The sequence below is a fragment of the Scatophagus argus genome, chromosome 23 (assembly GCF_020382885.2).
Source record: "Scatophagus argus isolate fScaArg1 chromosome 23, fScaArg1.pri, whole genome shotgun sequence".
Lineage (NCBI taxonomy): Eukaryota > Metazoa > Chordata > Actinopteri > Scatophagidae > Scatophagus > Scatophagus argus.
This window is the reverse complement of record NC_058515.1, coordinates 2,231,111-2,250,843: the sequence shown is the minus strand read 5'-3', so window position 1 is coordinate 2,250,843 and position 19,733 is coordinate 2,231,111. Positions and strand designations below refer to the sequence as shown.

The following is a 19,733-nucleotide window of genomic DNA, read 5'->3' as shown; positions in this document are numbered from 1 at the left end:
TGCAGTCAACTTGACTCTGCACTTCATCCTGCGGCATCTGGGTTCCCCAGGAACCTACGTTAGGATCTTGTTTGTGGACTTCAGCTCTGCCTTCAATACAGTCCGCCCAGCTCTCCTCCAGGACAAGCTGTCCCTGCTGAACGTGCCTGACCCCATCTGCCGGTGGATCACTGACTTCCTGACAGACAGGAAACACCATGTGAGGCTGGGGAAGAATGTCTCGGAGACTTGGACCATCAGCACCGGTACCCCCCAGGGCTGTGTACTTTCCCCTCTGCTGTTCTCCCTCTACACCAACTGCTGCACCTCCGGCCACCAGTCTGTCAAGCTGATTAAGTTTGCAGACGACACCACCCTCATCGGACTCATCTCGGACGGGGATGAGTCTGCCTACAGGAGGGAGGTGGACCGTCTGGTGTCCTGGTGCAGCAAGAACAACCTGGAGCTGAACACCCAGAAGACAGTGGAGATGATCATAGACCTTCGGAAAGTGCCAGCTCCATCGGTCCCCCTCACCCTGACAGACACCCCCATCTCCATGGTGGACTCCTTCCATTTCCTGGGTACCACCGTCACCCGGGACCTCAAGTGGGAGCTGACCATAAGCTCCCTCATCAAAAGGGCCCAGCAGAGGATGTTCTTCTTGCGGCAGCTGAGGAAACTCAAGGTGCCAGTCAAGATGATGATTCAGTTCTACATGGCCATCATTGAGTCCATCCTCACCTCCTCCATCACCGACTCTGAGGCATGCAGGTGGAATCACAATGCTCATAAAATGTGAACTACACCTAAAGGGCTATACCCCCAGCCCTTTCCCATCTCTTTTAAGCGGTGACATTTGAATGAATGATGTAGTGAGCTACCTGTTTCTTGGAAACAGGGGTCCTACCGTCCATTGGATCCAGGTGCCTCTGGGATTTTTAGGCTTGATGACACACACTCACACAAAATCCCCAGTAAGACTCTATCCTGTGCCACTGCATCGTGATAGTGGGCTCTGGTGATGAATGGTGACTTGGGATGAGATCACACATCTCCTTAGGGAGAACCTGAGGAATACATGTATACATTCAATACATTTCATCCCAAAGTGCAGTGCAATATTTAGAAATCTATTCAGGTAACACATGTAGACATGCTGGAGACATTCTTCTGCATGATATTTGCTCTGGACACTCTAATCTGTCAACTTTATTTTCTGCCAGCAGATTTACCACTTGGTTGCTGAGTGTGCCTGTACATGTGTGTTGTACATGCAGCCATTTCCATAACCTGGAGAAATAGCATGTGAGGGTCTTTCACAGGCGCACTGTCAAGGCCCCCCAAACACCTCCTGCCCCCTGCCCCCTTCACTTGTTCACAGCCAGCCTCTTTATATAGCAGTCCTAGACATGGGCAGTTATAGAGCAGCACCAGGTAGGGAGCCTGTTTTATACACCTCAAGCCTGTTCATGATAAACATTAGTCTAAATTTAACTTTTGCAAACAAACTACTTTTTTTATTCATACACAGGGGTTGACAGTAGTGACAGGAAGACAAAAAATCTGATACAGTTGAAACAGGGTTCCAGGTTCGACTCCCGGTCTGGGCCCTTCTGTGTGGAGTTTGCATGTTCTCCCTGTGCCTACGTGGGTTTTCTCCAGGTTCTCCGGCTTCCTCCCACAATCCTAAAGACATGAACATTAGGTTAATTGGCAACTCTACATTGCCCCTAGGTGTGATTGTGAGCCTGGGTGTACCCTGCTTCTTGCCTCTAGCCTGTAGTCAGCTGGGATAGGCTCCGCCCACCAGCAACCCTGATGGATACGAGGTAAAGAAAATGAATGAATGAATATGTCATTTACACATATGAATATGTGTAAATGAATATATATGAGAGAGGGAGGGGGGGGGGGGGGGGGAGGAAGAAGTAGGTGAGAAAGTGGTCAGAGTGAAGGAAAAAAGAAATCACAACAGAAATTTACATGCATGGGTGCTTAGCCTCCCTAAAGGTCTGATCCTAGAATCACCCCTGCTAGAAATGTGACAAAACAAAACAAATGATGTATTATTTTGCATTCATACGAGATCAACCGTTACATTTTAGCGACTGTTGGGATATTCTGTCTGGTTAATCTGATTTTGTGCTTCAGGTGATTGTTATTGCAACATGTGATGAAGCTCTGTGATGATTCTAGACAGACATGGATGTAACTTTACTGGTGTGTGGAGGCCATACAACCACAAGGCCATAATCCTTAATCTGCTTGTGTTGTGTGTTCTCTGTTTGAATGTGTTTTAACTGTGCAGTGCAGTCAGCTCTCTCAGCCACCTTACTAACAAGATTAAGCACATCGTTTGTCACAATTCAAAACTGAAAATTGAAAGGCAGAGAAACATAACGTTTCAACATTTCCTGGCTTGCAGAAATGATAATGCCAACGTGACAGCTGTGTGCACCGTGACGTGCAATTAAACCGTGAAGGAAATGTTTTCGAGGTGTTCCTGAATGCATCATTTCATAGCGCTGAAATCTTCACAGGACGTACACACGGGCTGGCCTCCTCTTAAAGACATCCACTGTTTGTCTTCAGTCCTCAGTGGACTCTCAGCTCGGAGGGGCAGCTGTCTGACAGGATGGAGGACATTTGCTGTGAACTCACTATACCGACTGCTTCACTGTTCGTCAGTGCTTCGGGTGTTCTGCGTGTCATTTGACAAACTCTATACAGTCCCGGGAACGAGTTGTATGCGGAGAAAAAAATCGTGTGGTTTTGTGAACATACGCTATAGTTTTTATACTTGTGCAGCTTTGCAACCTTCAGGGTGCGTTGTAAAAGTCAAACACCAGCTGGTCAGGAGATGTATTTGGTTTCCACGTGGATTCACCGACAATGTTAGGCTTTCAGCTCCGATATGAAGTAAAGAACTGAGCACAATGTTCCCCCTGAACATGTGCAGCGCGTTACCGTCCGCACACACACACCGTTCCACCGAACCAAAGTAACCGCGCCTGGATCTCTGAATCGACCTGAAACATGTTGATTCTGTGGGTCCCGGTGAGTTTATTCCTCAGCTTCATCATTTCTCAGACGTGGAGCGTTCAGTTGTCGTGGGAAAACTGGAATGCCGAGCTACGCAACCGACGGAACGAGTTTGATAAGACAAGCTCTCAACCACACATCGTCTTTATCCTGGTGGATGACCAAGGCTTCCGGGATGTCGGGTACCACGGCTCAGAGATCAAAACCCCGACTCTTGACCGACTGGCAGCGCAGGGAGTCAAACTGGAAAATTATTACGTGCAACCGCTCTGCAGCCCGTCCAGAAGCCAGCTCATGACCGGCAGGTACAGTGCGCCTTAAATCTGGTTCTTCAACACTTCATGGAGTTGTATGGAGTTTACTGGAAAAACATTTTACAAATGGAATCCAGGCAGTCTGCCATGTATCTGTCGTTGGATCTTTGAAAAGAAAAGCTGAACCTGTAGGCTACTCTGCAAGTTAACGTGTCATCAGTGATTGTACCAAATACCAACGTGTTCGCTAGAATTATCTGATCTTACTGATGTTATTTAGTGTCATGTGAGACAGTTGCTACATGGTTTGTTCAGCTCTCTGCTGATGACACTGATGGTGTGACTCAGAAGTTATGTCATGCAAGTGCAAAGCTACTTTTATGACATTCTGAAACTCTGAACAAAGAACATAATGTACAAATCACTGTCAGGAGCATGAAGTCATCAGCCGGATGCAAACAAGACAAGACCCAGGTTCACCCCCATGCATTTTGTATCTAGAACCATAGCAGATAATCAGTGATGAGATGATTATATAACATCTTGCAAAATATGAGCTTTGAAGCTGTCAAACAAGGGAAGGATAAGCAGGTACAGATTGTCACGAGCTGTGGGTAACTGAAAGAACAAGATCGCGGAGTTGCCGAGATGAGTTTCCTCCGTAGGGTGGCTGGGCTCAGCCTTAAAGATAGGGTGAGGAGCTCAGACATGGGGAGGGGCTCTTAGCAAAGCCGCTGCTCCTTCACATTGTGTTTTGGGCATGTCCATCTGGGAGCAGACCCCGGGACAGACTCGGGACATGATGGAGAGATGATGATTGTCCATACGTGATAATAGCTTTGCAATCATCCTCCTCTCTCCCACCACCTGCACTGAGTCAAGGGGGCAACCCAGGACAGAGCCGGCCTTCTTGATCAGTTTATCGAGTCTCTTCCTGTCAGCGGCTGAGATGCTGCTGCTCCAGCAGGCCAGTCCAAAGAAAATAGCTGATGACACAGCAATGTCAAAGCCACAGACTGTTCCCTGTGGAGCCCATGTGCTGCAGCACCACCATGTCTGAGACACAGTCCTTGGTCCTTACATACCGTGGGTGGTTGGTGAGGTAATCCATAATCCAGGATGTGAGATGATGATCCATGTCTGAGAGCTCCAGCTTGTCCCTCAGAAGCAGAGGATGAATGGTGTTGAAAGCACTGAAGAGGTCAAAGGATGTGATCCTCACAGTGCTTCCAGGCTTTTCGAGGTGTGAGAGAGCTCTGTGTAGGAGGAAGATGATGGCGTCATCCACCCCAATGCCAGGCTGATAGACGCAGCGGGTCTATGGGTGGTCCCACCAAATGGCGGAGACGAGAACCAGCCTCTCTGATCTTCCACCTCAGCTCCTTCTGCACAGTCTTTAGCTTCTCCTTGTTTCAAGACCCTCTTTGTCTGCTCAAGAAGGGCCTTTATGTCCGGATTGATCAAAGATTTATTGTTGGAGAAACACCATACAGTCCTGGTGGGTACAGTGTTCTCCACGCAGAAATTGATATAATCCATGATGCAGTGAGTCATTGTCCTCCCCATGAGGATTACAACGTTCCTCCCACACAGTTGATTCAAAACAGTCCCTCAGAGCCTGTTCAGTCTCCTCAGACCATCTTCTCACTGTGCGGGTCACAACTGGTTGCCTGTGCATGAGGGGTTGATACACAGGGAGGAGAGGAACCAGGTTGTGGTCTGATCTCCCCAGGGGCAGGAGGGGTGTTGAATTATATGCCTCCTCGGTGTTGGCATAAAGTAGGTCCAATGTTTTTGTCTCTGGTGTGGCAGGTGATGTACTGGGTGAATTGAGTGGAGGAAGGAGAGGCATTATGAAAGTCCCCAGAGATGAGGAAGAGGGCTTGTGGGTGTTGTGTCTGCAGCTTGCTCACAGTTGAGTGCAGGACATCACACGCCATGTCACTGATGGCAGATAATACGGCCTCATGCTAGCAGCTAACAGTTCAATGTCCTTGCAGCAGAGTTGTTCTTTAACAGTGATGTGTCCAGACTTACACCATCTGTCATTCACAAACACAGCCGGCCCTCCTCCTTTCTTCTTACCGCTCTCCTGTGTCCTGTTGGCCCACTGTAGATTAAATCCACCCAGTGAAACGTGAATCTGGAGTCAGTGAGTTCAGCCATGTCTCCGTAAACAGCATGATGCTGCACTCTCAATACTCCCTCTGGTGCTGGGTCAGCACCGTTAACTTGTCCATCTTATTGAGAAGAGATCTCATATTTCCCATAGTGATGGACGGGAGATCAGATCTGTACCGTCTTTTCCTAGCACGACATTGGACTCCAGCATGAGTGCCCCATCTTCTCCTCATCAGCTCCTGGGGGACCTCGAGTTTCTCGTGGGGCAGCACCACTGTGTTACGGAGCACTAACAGCTGATCCCTAGAGTAAACAATAGGGGCCATGGCTGTTCACGGGGATGTCCGGACACAGAAAGTTTAAAAGTTGAAGAAAGTTCAGAGCAAACCCGGCAATTTTGGTCTCTTGTATTGCAACCGTTGTTTTCATAATAATACACTGAAGAATGAGTTAAATGATTTAACTAACAACTACTAAAAAGAGAAAAAAATGAGCGAGAGCTGCTGTTCTGCAGCTGCTTAGGGGCGGTGCATGCACAAAAGAGAGGGCGGGCTGTAAGGATAACCTGCAGATGTAGGTCATATTTATGATTTAATGAGACGAGAGATGCTGAACAGAGACACTGTGTAATTGCTGTCAGAGTTGTGAAAGAATTTGACCTTTTTTGACCACAGTGGATGCTGAGTTTACCAACAGAAAAGGCCTTATTAGGGTTTGGAGAAGGTAAATAACTTAAGGTAAGGTACAGTGTGAAATTATGCCGAATTGTGTTGTTAGCAATGTTAGCAAGTGTTACGGTGAATGTAGTTGAACATGCTACTATCTACTGTTAACATGTGTCAATGATGTAAGCTACTGTAAGGTTAAAGTGAATATGAAATGAGTTTGTTAAAAGACTAGACAACTGGCCAAGAAACCTTTGAGGAAATAGGAGAAGAGGTCGTCTGGTTGTCATCACGACTGGTTTTGCCACCTGCCTGATCTCCTCATATCATCATCATTTCTAACATCATGTCAGATTGAAAATCCGACTGCTCATAGAAGGTCGTGAGTACTAAATTCATGCACGTTATTATTTTTTGCTTGAAAGGGTCACAGAATTTTAGACCTCAACGCTCACTAGCACCGATCCTCACCTGCAACCAGTTTATTTACTTTAATGGACATTTATTTTGCGTGCAACAGAGTGAGCGGGTGTGAGATAAAATGAAATTCAAAGGGAACCTTAACAAAATGCAGGGTTTCTCCTCCACTGCCTCCACCATCTGTTTCACTCCCTGGCTTAAAAGGTGGAGGCTTGCTGTGCATTGCTGTTTTTTGGCAGGTGTCCAAGAAAATAATGAGAAAAGTGCAGCACCTCCTCGTTCCAGTGCTCAGGAAGAAAAAAAAATCTCCCTCCATTCTCTGACTGGAACAAACATCCATGCTAACATCCATTTGGAAATGTAGGTGTAGATTCACTTGTGTTTCATATATATATATATATATATATATATATACAGAGTCAGCCAAAATAATGAATACACACACCAGGAAAAAGGGTAATACCATCTGTTGGGAAAACATCGTACAACAGTACACAGTGTTATCATAATTTGATCAAACTTCGAAAGAGATATGTATAGAAGTACTTATACAAATGAAATATTTATGTTTTTCTTTTCCTGATGGGTGTATACATTATTTTGGCTGACTCTGTATATATATGTGTGTGTGTGTGTATGTGTAAATATTTTAATGTTTTTGCCAGTGGAGTCTGGTGGAGCATTATAATTCCTGCTTCTCGCCCACATCTTTTGTTCTGAGATGCTGGTACTCCAGTGTAACAACTCAGTACAGTGGATGTCATGTGTAAAACCTTTAAGACGTGACCTTTGTAAATTGACAAGGATACCAAAACTAAGAGAGTGGAGATATAATAGCAGTTGTGTGCAGCTGCTGTTGGAACCACAGCAAAGCATTGCGATAATAGGAGCTTGAAAAAGATTTCTATACTGTTCACTCCCCGGGGAAATTGCAGCATCAGAAAAATACCTACCTCTCTGGCTTTCTTTAAGCTGCATTGATTAGATTAGAGGCTTAAATCAGTGCTGCAAGCACAGTGTTATGCTCTTCAACCCCACTGGCCTCAAATTGATCTTTACTGATCATGATAGGTGGATTGCCTAAGGTCAAAGCAAATGTTGCTCCACCGAGGAGCGCCTAAAACTGAAAAATGTTAATTTTTTTTTTGAGGAAAGTGTACATAATGTGGAGAACCAATATTTCTGGAACCTACCCCCTTGTTCTGGATTGTTTGTAGTTCAGTAAACATTTGGAGTGTCAGATATGAATGTTCTGGAGCCTGAGAGTCATGTTGACTTGATAAATCCTTCATGTGGACTTGTGGGCATGTTCCATATATGATAAACACATCTTTCAGCCTTTGTATCAGTAGCTGAATCTCTTTGGGCCTTTTGAACTTTCTTGAGTCTTAGTCAGTTACACTGCAGGTAAGATTGCAGTAGATACCAGCAATTCCATTCCATTTTTCATTTCAGACATGGGTCTCCGTTAAAGATGGTCTTGTCTTTTTAATCATCCCCATCCAGGCCACATTGACCACAGGTTTTTAAACAGATATTACTCTTCTCTAGCAAAGAAAAACCTGATTTTAAATGACATTAAATTTCACTGTCAGTCTCCTACATCGCTGAATATACTACCATCCATCAACAAACAAAAGATGAGGAATGTGCTCTGGCATCCCTGGTCAGTAAGGAGCAGAGCTCAGACAAATATAACATAAGCTTCTTTGTCTTCTTTGAACACTGTGGTCTGTATTATAATCCACTAGATCCGAGTGGTCTCAACCAAAAAGACCATGGGGTTGTTCATTTGCTCGAAGCATATCTTTTACACTGTGCTCTTCACCCTCTCCAACTCCATATCCTACTTATTCACACAGTTCCAATCTGTCCACACTTATTTCAACCTTGCCTTAGCCTTTCAGTCGCCCTTTTCTTGTTGTTTCAGTGATCTGTCACTCTTTCACATCCCTTTCTCACCTCCACACCTAGAAAGTTTTGGATTCGCTGAAATAAAAGTCTTGAAAACACAGGGCCGTTATTAAATGTAAAATAGAGAACTTAATGCCAACAAGGGAGCACAACTCAAGGGAAATTTCAAAGATAGCAAGAAAGTAAATAAAGACCCTGTCAAAAGGAAGAGCTCAGTAAGTTGAACTAGTCTAGGGCTGACTTTGATTAAATGCAAAGCACAGAGTTAAGGCTGCTTATTTGAACCACATGTGAGGAGGATGTGCATCAGGAATACAAGATAAGGCCCCAGCCTGGACAGCAGGGCTGCTTGGGAACTGCCACAACCTCACTGGCTGGATTAGCTGCTGATGCACTTCTCTTGAGGGACTTGAGTGATTGCCAGTGATTGGTGATTTGAATTTAATGGTGTGTGATTTGCTGGCCTCGTGTAATATAAATACATAAGAAAGATAGCATGATTATAGCACCATTCAGGACCATAACCCTAGTTTTTACTTGAGGAATGCAACACCACCCTTTGCTCTGATAAGATATGGAACTGGGTCTGCTAGAAGTTTTCTCTGCCTGTATGTGGCTTGAATCCATGCTGCATAAAGGATGGAGACATGCCTGACCCTAGAGCTTTGCCTCCTGTGCTGTGGCTGTCTATTCATGTACTATTTGGTTTTAAAAGAACCAATAAGTCACTCACATTGGACATGTGAAGGAACTGTAGGGAAGGAGAGAAAGGGGTATCTCCAGAGGGTAGTAGTTACTGCAGTCAGTAATTTATGGCCTCATAAATACTAAAGACCTAGAACTGTCTTTCGGGTGCCCTAAAACCTTCAAAGTCGAGACCAGGTTCCCTTTGAACCACTTTGTATGTTGAAGAGAAACAACACAAGGGTACCGTACTTTGAAAGTCTTCCACCTTGTAATGTTCTTTGACAGGACCTCAGGCAGGTTTGATTGATTTGTGGAGGGATCACAGGCTGCACTTTGCACGACATTCTCGTGACATGGCTGTAACCTTTTGGTATGTGAACACTACCAAAACCCCCAGGATTTACAAAAGCAAGGGTTGAGGCTCTCAAGATGTTGAATCTTAAACAGACACATGCATACATGTCTCAATAAATTTGCACATGTATGTGGTCACCACACTTGTCCTTTGTTTTTACTTTCTGGTTTCATCCACTGTTCATTTAAAGTTCTATACACAGCATTTTTCTCTCAGTTCCACTGCTGTCTTGGCATTGATGCAAAAAACAAATAAAAATAAATGGAGTTAATGGCAGCAGTGGAAAAATGATCCTTGAATTAATGGAACAAATACACATGGAGATTGATTTTCTTGTTGACATTATTGTCTTACCCACAAACACTCGTGCCTTTAATTCTTCACTTCATTGCCATCCCTTTCTTTGCTCATTGCTTTCAGATCTCATCGCCTAATGACAGACCAACAATGCCTCCTCTATCCTCCAGAGTGCATGTTTGTAGTTGGGTTTTAGAAGTTCCCCTGCATAGACCACCAAGTGACATGAAACTCTTGCTATCGCCATATGAAACTGAGATGGTCTGTTGACTCCCACCAGGTCCAGTGAGATTTCATTTTGAATTCACTGACCTGACCTCAAAGACTTACAGTGAATAGATGTATCAAATTCTCTGTTGTGCAGAGTTAAACATTTTGAAGGGCCTGGAATTCATATTTGAAACTCACTGGTCATGGGAGGTGGGGGGAGGCAGTGGTCAGGGTCTCCCCCAGGAAATAGCTTAGCAGAGGTGGTAAGGGGTGAGCTGTGGCACAAACAGACCTACTCCACACACACAGTCGGTGCATTAATAGCTACCTAGCTACAGCTAATATCTGTATCCTCTGTATATGGACTTTTTCATAATTTACTCTTCGCTTGAAGGACTGTTTGTAGACTGTAGATTTGCACATCACAATACTAATGCAGACGTATAGCGGATTCACTTTCAGATTTGTATATCACAAGAGAGAGGACTATTGACCTTGGAGGAGGTATGCTCTTTCCAAGTTTCCCTGTAGTTTAAACAGTATTGTCTTTCATTTGCTTATCAAGGAAGCCTTTACATCACTTTGGAAACTGCTTCTGAATCTGGTCATGTGTTAGTGTTTGCATTTGTTGAGTCTTTGATAATATGGTGGTATCGGAATGGTAGCCCTGAAACTCTGATAGATGGAGCAAAAGAGAAAGTTTGTTTAGAGTTGGTAATGATTTTGGCATATAATTTTGGATTGACATAAAATTTCCTTCTCTGTCAAAAACATTTAAGAGTTTACATTTGCTGTGAAAGGTGTCAGAAAAATTACTTTATATTAGAATTCCTCAATCCCAAGTATCTGTCTTTTATTCATCAATGGTGCTGTGTTAGCTTGCCGCCAATATGGCTTCAGGTCACAACCCTATCAACCTAGCCTCAGGGCCTCCCTTGTCAAACTACCAGTCTTCATCCACCTCCTTTAACTGCAGTGTTAAATGTCAGATGAACATTACCCTGCTCTTGGCTTGTCAACCTATAAGCACTCTGCTGTCAGCTCAAATGTGTTTGCTTTGGACTTGGTCCACTGTCATTAAGATTTTACTGAATAATGTACCAGTGTGCCAATTCCAATACAAAGATTCTGTGACTAGACACTCTGTTTCCTTCAAATTGTCTTTTCCTTCAAATTCTTTCAAATACCCATAGCTGTAATGTTATGGCAGACTGAAACATAATGGCTTTGTACTTCAGTCTGTTGCAGCAAGTTATTTATGGTGCAATAGCTATGGTCCTTTTTCTGTTTTGAGTAGCATAAATGTTTCAAGCAAAGAATTTTATTTGAGAATTACATTTTTTTTCAGAGAAATATTTCTTCTAATATGTTACTATTTCTGATAGGATGTAATCTGTTTTTATTTTGTCAGGTATCAGATCCACACAGGCCTTCAGCACTCCATCATCCGAGCTACCCAGCCCAACTGCTTGCCCCTGGAAAATGTCACCCTGCCCCTGAAGCTCAAAGAAGCGGGATACGCCACTCACATGGTGGGCAAGTGGCACCTAGGCTTCTACAAGCGTGGCTGCCTGCCCACCCAGCGTGGGTTTGACACTTTCTTTGGCTCTCTGCTAGGCAGTGGGGATTACTACAGTCACTACAAATGTGAAGGGCCTGGTATGTGTGGCTATGATTTGTATGAAGGGGAAGAGGCAGCCTGGGAACAGGACCGTGGATTGTACTCTACTGTGATGTTTACTCGAAAGGCTATCAACATTTTAGCCAATCACAATCCTCGCAGACAACCCTTATTTCTCTACTTAGCCTATCAGGCAGTTCATTCCCCGCTTCAGGTTCCTGCCCGCTACCTTGAGCGCTACAAGAGCATTCCAAACGTGCATCGTCGCAAGTATGCTGCCATGGTGTCTTGCCTTGATGAAGCTATCCACAACCTCACGTTAGCACTAAAACGCTACGGTTATTATGATAACACAGTTATAGTGTACTCCTCAGATAACGGTGGCCAGCCTTTAGCAGGTGGAAGCAACTGGCCCTTGAGGGGGAGTAAAGCCACCTACTGGGAAGGCGGGATTAGGGCAGTGGGCTTTGTTCACAGTCCCTTGTTGTTAAACAAAGGGACAAAATGTCTATCTTTGGTCCACATCACTGACTGGTTCCCCACACTGGTGACCCTGGGGGAAGGGACTTTAGATGAAGATCTAAATCTGGATGGGTATGATGTTTGGGAGGCAATTAGTGAAGGCCGCCCATCTCCTCGCCAGGACATTCTTCATAACATTGACCCAATCTACATCAAAGCCAAGAATGGTTCATGGAAGGCTGGGTATGGCCTATGGAACACAGCCATCCAGGCTGCACTCCGCGTGGGCCACTGGAAGCTCCTGACAGGTGTTCCCGGCTACAGTGATTGGGTTCCACCACAGACCTTCTCCAACCAGCAGATTATCAATCGCTGGCATAATGAGCATGTCCGTTGGGACCGGGGTAAGTCAATCTGGCTGTTCAACATCACAGCTGACCCTTATGAGAGAGTGGACTTGTCTCAGCACTACCCTCACATAGTGAAGAAGATGCTAATGCGGCTGGCACAGTACAACAAGACTGCTGTGCCAGTACGCTACCCAGCTAAAGACCTACGCTCTAACCCTCAGTACAACGGGGGCGTGTGGGGACCCTGGTACAAAGACGAGAAGGCGGAGCAACAAGTAGATGAAAGCTTCAATAACTTGCTGAGCAACCATCTTGGAAAAAGAAGGTGGAAAAAGAAATCGAAGAACAGAAAGTTGAAAAGGAAGGTAGAAGAGTAACCTACACTATTTGTAAAAGACTTTTCTCAGGGATTGACACTTCCTGTTTCAGGATCCTCTGCAAATGTTGTAATGCTGCGTTCCATTTGTACTCGTAAGTCATAACTCCGGATTCGGGAGTGACATCACATCCATTTAAAAACGAGTTGGATGCATTCTGTTTGCCACAACACAAGACAGCTCCTTTGTAATGTTATTCAGCTATTGTTGTAGCAACAGCCAGCCTTCTTGGTTTGTCAACTTGGTGTCCTCTGAGGCCGATCAGGTTGATGAGCTGGAATTCTGACTTCCGGTGGCTTTCCATTTGTCACTTCTGGCTTCAGAAGTTTAAAAACAACTTGGAAAACAACTTAAGAGTACAAAATAAATGCACGGTAACTCCTGGGGCCCGTCTCAAGAAGGAGGTTCAGCAAACTCTGAGTTAAACCATGACCAAAACTCTGGGTTGGTTGACTGTGAGTTAAGCGCATGCACCACAACTATAAAAAGCCATCATGAATGGAGCCCTGATTCTATGATTCTCCATGGAAATAGCCCGTAAGAAAAAGGGGGCCCCCTATTTTTTGTCTGTAGAACAACATGGCCCCATTTAGGCAGCCGACTAAGATGAGCACACATATATATATGTATATATATATATAACATACATATATATACATAACAGGAAGGATGAGATTATGAATATATCAGCTTCAAAAGAAAAATGGTACCACTCCACTAAATATCCATCCAACCGAGACAAACAATCCAGTCTGGGCCTCAGAATTCTCTTCTGGCGTGAAAGCAACTCCCTACGAACTAGATCAGCCTCCTCACCTTATAGGATCCTCAATAAATGAACATGTCATTTTAATAGTGAAATACTTTGTCGTTCTCCACAAAAATGCGTGTGTCCGAATGAGGAAATGAAGCAGCAGTTCGGCTCTGTAAAGATGAGGAGACAGACAGAAACTTGGGGTACACTTACAGAAATCTGCTCCTGACCAGGTTATGTTCACAGACTACGTTACCATGGTACCTTACTCAGAGTACAAGTTAACTCTCTTTCTGAAATCAGCTTGAGTTACCCCTTTGTCTCGGGTTTGAGTTACCTTTCTTGCTGAAACAGTTGACCCAGAGTTTCCCTCATTTCAGGCTTAACTTCCTCAGAGTTTTCATTAAACCTACTTTCTGAAACGGCCCCTGTTAGTTTTAACTTGACTCAGTATATACTGTATGAAAAACAATGTGGGTGGAGCTTTGAAATGCTTCAAGAAAATAAGAAAAAAAAATCTACTTGTTCAAACACTACTGTCAAGCCCAGACACAGATGAGACCTCATGTTAATAGTAGAGGCATTTAAAGAATGTTTATTTTTCTAGATTGTGTTGCATGCTTGAACTGTTGTCACCTTTGGATTGTTTTGTAGAGTAGAAAATAAATCTTCCGAGACAGTTGTCATAAATTTTGGTGACAGAGAATTAAAATAAGACATGGCTCTATTATGTTGTTCATTACAGCGACACGTGGAAACAGATGTAGGATTTATGAGATGTATGAGTTGATGCCTGTTGGTTTTAAAAGCAGTCTGTCTGAACTTTAGAATAATAGATTTTGTTACCTCTTTTAGATGATGTCTGGTCTGGCACCGAGCCAACCTGAATGTAAGACAAACTAACAAAATAAAACCCCAGACTCTTAACTCTTTGTCTCCTCCAATTTTTCAAGATCTGTCAGGTTCACAATTTATTACCACCAAAATGTAGCTTATTCTGATGAAAATAAGTACTCTTGTAACTGGAAAGTTTTAACATCTTTCATATTTTTAACCTGACACGGTACATTTATTCATGGAAAATACAGTAAAGTGGGATCTGACTGGTGATAGAGAATTTGCCAACTTGCCTTCTTACAGTCTGCCGCATCATTCATCATATACAGTACAAGAAGATGTGATCGAGGAAGAATGAGAAACTAAGCTGTTCACATGGAGTGAACGGAACTTACTGTAAAATTGTATTTTTCACGCGTCCGTTGCCTGGTACCAATGTAAACAGCCCCCAAACTCCCAGGCTCAAAATGCTGATGACTGAATGGGGCTGTTCATGAGTTTTCTTGTAGATGGTTTGGTATACTTCACAAGCTAATTAGCTTTTTTAATGAAACTAATGGAAGCCCATTAGCAGTGTGATGGAATAAAAAGATTCTGTAAGTCATTGTGATGAGTAATATTGTGGAAACAATGACTTAGTATGATGAACTAATGAGATACTCTTTGAAATAATTATCTAGTAAGTATCTCAAAATAAAATAAAGAAAGTTCAAGAAAGTTTCTCATTATTTTGAGATACTATCTTGTTATTTTGAGATATAATTTTTTGTATAGTTTCTCATTATAATGATTTTCAGGATCAACTTGGGGGGAAAAAAAACACCTTCACAACATATTCCACTGTACTTAGAGCCAAGCTATGACCTCAGCCTGTTCAGGCACTGACTCAACTTTCACAGTGGTATTCGTGTTAACAGCTTATGGTGATATGAAGATGGCTCTTTTGATCCTTAACCACTGTAAATCCAAAGCAGATGAGGTCTATTTGGGTTAATCGTGCCGGTTTCCCTCAGTTCTTTCACACTGATTTGTGTCTACCATCCAGATTGTACCCATGGGGATCAGAATTTACCTGGCTGAGCTTAGCTATACTCCTGACCATAAAATAGAAGGGGTGTCCCCTCTATATTATGAGATAGAGCTGAGATCTACAGAAGATCAGAGTCTTATTTCACTGTGTCATGCTTAATTTCCTCTCCCTTGGGCCATGTGAACAGTTAAACCTTGGATTCTCTGGGAATTCACATTTTCTTCCAGCTATGGGTATTAGCATACTTATTATGGAAAAATGCTATGGTATTTTTTCCCTGTAACTGAGCTAAGTAAGGCAATCCGTCAAGCTCCCTCATCCTGCCGCTTCACATTAAATGTGCCTATTTGTGCTCACTGGGAGTGATATGAAAAAATAAACCTGATAGATGGTGGCGCATTAAAACTTTGATCAAAGTGAAGTACAGTGGTAAGTGTAACTTTCAGCTGTGGCATCATGCAAAACCTCTGCTTTAGGTTCTTATATGTTCAAGGTGCAAATTGGCCTGAATTATGCGTAGCTGACTGGAAAGAGCGAACCACCTCGCTGCCAAGAGCTACATGAGAAACACTATGACTCAGTTGGCCTCTAAAGTGTGTTTCCCAAAGTCAAATGATAAAAATAGGACAAATACCAAGCAGCTGTTGTCCAAAAGAATCGTGAAAGTCACCTAAAATGCCAAATTACATTTCATGCTAACAGTGCATGCACTTGGACCATCACACACTGATCACACATTCATAGGAAGGGAGTGGCCTTAAAAGCCTACACATAATGTGTCAAAATGATAATGATAAAGCTGATGCATCCTTTTTTCCTACAGGAAGCCTAAAAGTTCACATATGCACAGCACAGTGCAGTACAGTAAATTGTTCCTGCTCTAACTGCAGATCCACCTACATGAGTTAGAGCAGCTTTGACATTTATTGAAACCCATGAGTAGAGTTTGTGTGTGAAAGACAAAATAAGGAATTAGCTTGACTTCCAGTCTCTCTCTCCCTCTCCTCTCTCTCAGACATGGGGATTTCCTGTAATGAACAATTTCACCCATGCGCAATTGGAACTTCTCTTGGCCTTCAACAGAGGTCTAGCACTCCAACTTTATCAATTTTTATCACTGTTTTGCACATACCCTTAATATCTATGTAATATTTAATTCATTTCCTTTCATTGCTCCTCCTGAGTACCTGTCTGTATTCACCCTTTCTTTTCCCCTCCCTTGAGAATGTTTCTTTCTTTTCCTCTTTTTCATTCTTGCAGGCCTTTTTTCATGCTCTTCTCTTTTTTGTTCCTCTTCTCTTGCTCCCTGCTTCACTCAGTGGAAGTCCTCTGCATGTGTTGCTCAAGTTCAGACTTATATATCATATTCTTATTGTGAATCTGATTTTAGCAGTACATGTCAAACAAGATTATCCCATCTAAAGACTGTGGACATTAAAATACTGTTACCTTGTTACACTTGTCATACATATTAACGATTAATCAGCTTCCCCGTGTTACAAATCCAGTAGGCATGCTGCTGCAACATTAGCATTTATTTTGAGTTGTTGTTAAATCCAGTATTCACTCTTCTTTTAGTCAGCTCTGAACTGGTCTCTTCTGAGAATGACACATCACATGAGACATTTTTTGACCATTTTAGTCTTCTACTCAACTCTCTAACAATGAGAAGTGATATGACTCAGGATTATGACCCCTTCTGTGAAAATGAAAGACCAATCAGATCAGAAACAACTCAGTTTCCCACACTGACTTAACAGAGAACATTGGGGGGATTTTTTTCATTAATTGCCTGTTATTGTAGTGTTTAGCGCCTATCTTTTTTTAATTATATTGATTATTCAAATACACACAGTCACATCCTTGTTTGATTAATGTTTATACAATAAGCATGAGGGTGAAGGATGAATGATGAATGAGTTGGATTCGGCTAAATGTCCAAACTTCCTGTTTCTTTTATTACTTTGATTTAACCCATGAATGATGTGATCCAAATGAGGTTTTTGAGAACCCCAGCTTTTAATGACAAGCTGATGTTTTTAGCTGAAAAACCTCATTTATAATTAATTTACAATTATATCACAAAAGCGACTGTCTTTGAAAGAACTACTTTTAAATAGTGAACTTTTGTCTCTGATATCACATTTATCATGTTTGTATTTCTGAACCTCTTTCATATATACCCTTTGTGTGTATGTTAAGCTTGTAGGAAAGAAGTTTAAAAGATAATTGTGGGTCGTTACACCTGGGGTCATATGATATAGTTTATGATATAGTAGAAGTTACCTAGATGGGTTGTAAACCAGAGTTTGCAACCTTACCTCTAAATGTTGGGATGCTGTTTAAGACCAAATAAAAGCAGGATGCAATGATTTGCAAATCCTTGCAAATCTTTTCTGACAACTGAATAAACACAATATTTTATGTTCAAAATTGTAAACTCTTTCATACTTAATTTGACACCAGCAACAAGTTCCAAAGTTGCTACAGTTGCTAAAAACAACCTTGGCTGTCCGTTGTTGTATTTTGCGCTTCATCATGCAGCATGCATTTGCAGTGGAAGGCAGATCTGGACTGCAGAGAGATCAGTCTGGTACTCACACTCTTTTACTACAAAGCAACACTGTCATCTGGATGGCAGCTTATGTTGCTCCAAAAAACTTGCATACAACTTTCAGCATTTATGGTGCTTTCACAGATGTGCAAGTTACCCATGCCTTGGGCACAGACATAGCCCCGTACCTTCACAGATGGCGGCTTTGAACTTTGTGCTGCTATTTGTGCTTTGTGCTGGATAATCCTTTTTTCTCTTTGGCCTGAAGGACACAACGTCCATGATTTCCAATTTTTTTTTAAATGTGGACTTTCCACATTTCCAGTCCATCTGAGATGAGCTCAGGGCCAGAGAAGTTGGTGGTATTTCTAGATACTGTGGATATATGGCTTTCATTTTGCATGGTTGAGCCTTAAAATACATTTTTAAATGTACGGAAACTGTGTTTACAGACAATGGTTTTCTGCAGTGCTTCTTAGCCCAGGTCATCAAGTACTGACAATTTGGGTTGGTGGTTTGGCCAGTCGCTAAATTCATATATTTTAATCCTCTAAATTCTCTTAAACAATATTTAATTAGTAAATCAGGCACAAAATGTTAATTAGTGAGCATTACAAGTGTTGATAGGTGTACGTCTGAACTTTGGACAGAGCCAAGCTAGATGTTTTCCCCTGTTTTCAGCCTAACCACATCCTGATTCAGCTCTGTACTGTACACACAGACATGAGGATGTTTTGAGCTCATCATCATTGTTTTACACAAGAAATTGCCTTTACATATTTTCCAAAAGGTTGAATTCCTAAAATGGTGAAGGATGTTTGGTAATAATCTTTTGGGGGTTTACAACCTGTCTGATTTATCTGATTACTTGTTTTTCCTCAGGCTTGAGTTTAGCCTCACAGCATCAACTGGAGGAAAATCTTCACTGCCGGGTCAACAGAGGAAGGGCTAAGTAGGAAAAGAATCCTGTCCTCCATCCCCCGTGCTCCAACATGTATGCCTGGAGGGGGATGTGGAGGCCCGTGTGTCACATCTAGTTGGAGCTGATATACCACAGCTGGACCTTCATCTCCTCTTCAGCCTGGTTCAAGCTGTGGGTCATGTCATGGCATGATTGATCAACTTTAAAATGTAATGCTTTTTACATGCACTTTACAGAAACACACAAAGAAGCAAACGCATAGTTCAACACACAGTATGCTCACAATGTATTTGAATGGCAGTTATGTGTTTATTTATGCAGGGGTTATCTAAAATTTAAGTTAATGAAGTGCAGGACAGTGTGGGCAAAAAAGCTGAGTGAAGAGTGACGCTGTAAAAAGGAGATATTTGTAAGACATGCATTTTTTTTCCCACAAGTAAATGGAATTAAATATGCAAATATTTTTCATTTTAACTACTGAACACACTGCTAAAATGTCCATGGGTGACTTGCATCTTAGAATATGATTGGTTCCATAGGTGTGAAGCCGCAAAGTCTTGCATGTACTGGGTGTAAAACTGAGATTTCAGGTGAACGCAGAGAAGCTGGCCTCCTTCGGCAGATGAATGTGAAAACTGAGAGTTGGCTGGTGAGTCTCATTCGGAGGTCAGAATAATAACAAAGCTGGCTCTGACTGAATCACCAACCCAAAGCTTTGATATCTGACCATCTGGGACTCACCAGTCAACTATCGAGATGCTGCGGCTGAGGAGGATACACACTGCTACTCCTCTGTCTTGACTGGATCTGGCTGAGAACCCAAGGACACACCATGCAAGTTGTCAATCACAAGGTAGCCACGCCCCAAAGCATACCCTG

The 19,733-nt window shown here is 42.8% G+C and overlaps 1 protein-coding gene across 1 annotated transcript; it reads left to right on the top strand.

The window, feature by feature from the left end:
• The first annotated feature begins 2,476 nt into the window (after positions 1–2,476).
• On the top strand, positions 2,477–14,438 carry arsj (arylsulfatase family, member J). Its single transcript, XM_046381420.1, has 2 exons — positions 2,477–3,329; positions 11,359–14,438. Exons 1-2 carry the CDS (start codon positions 3,019–3,021, stop codon positions 12,755–12,757), a joined length of 1,710 nt encoding a protein of 569 aa, XP_046237376.1. The 5' UTR covers positions 2,477–3,018; the 3' UTR covers positions 12,758–14,438.
• The last annotated feature ends 5,295 nt before the right edge of the window (positions 14,439–19,733 follow it).

Bases quoted from the DNA above. Each gene is read 5' to 3' on its own strand.
- arsj (XM_046381420.1), top strand. From the start codon at position 3,019: ATGTTGATTCTGTGGGTCCCGGTGAGTTTATTCCTCAGCTTCATCATT. The intron at 3,330-11,358 runs GTACAGTGCGCC...TTATTTTGTCAG, and splicing joins AGCCAGCTCATGACCGGCAG to GTATCAGATCCACACAGGCC.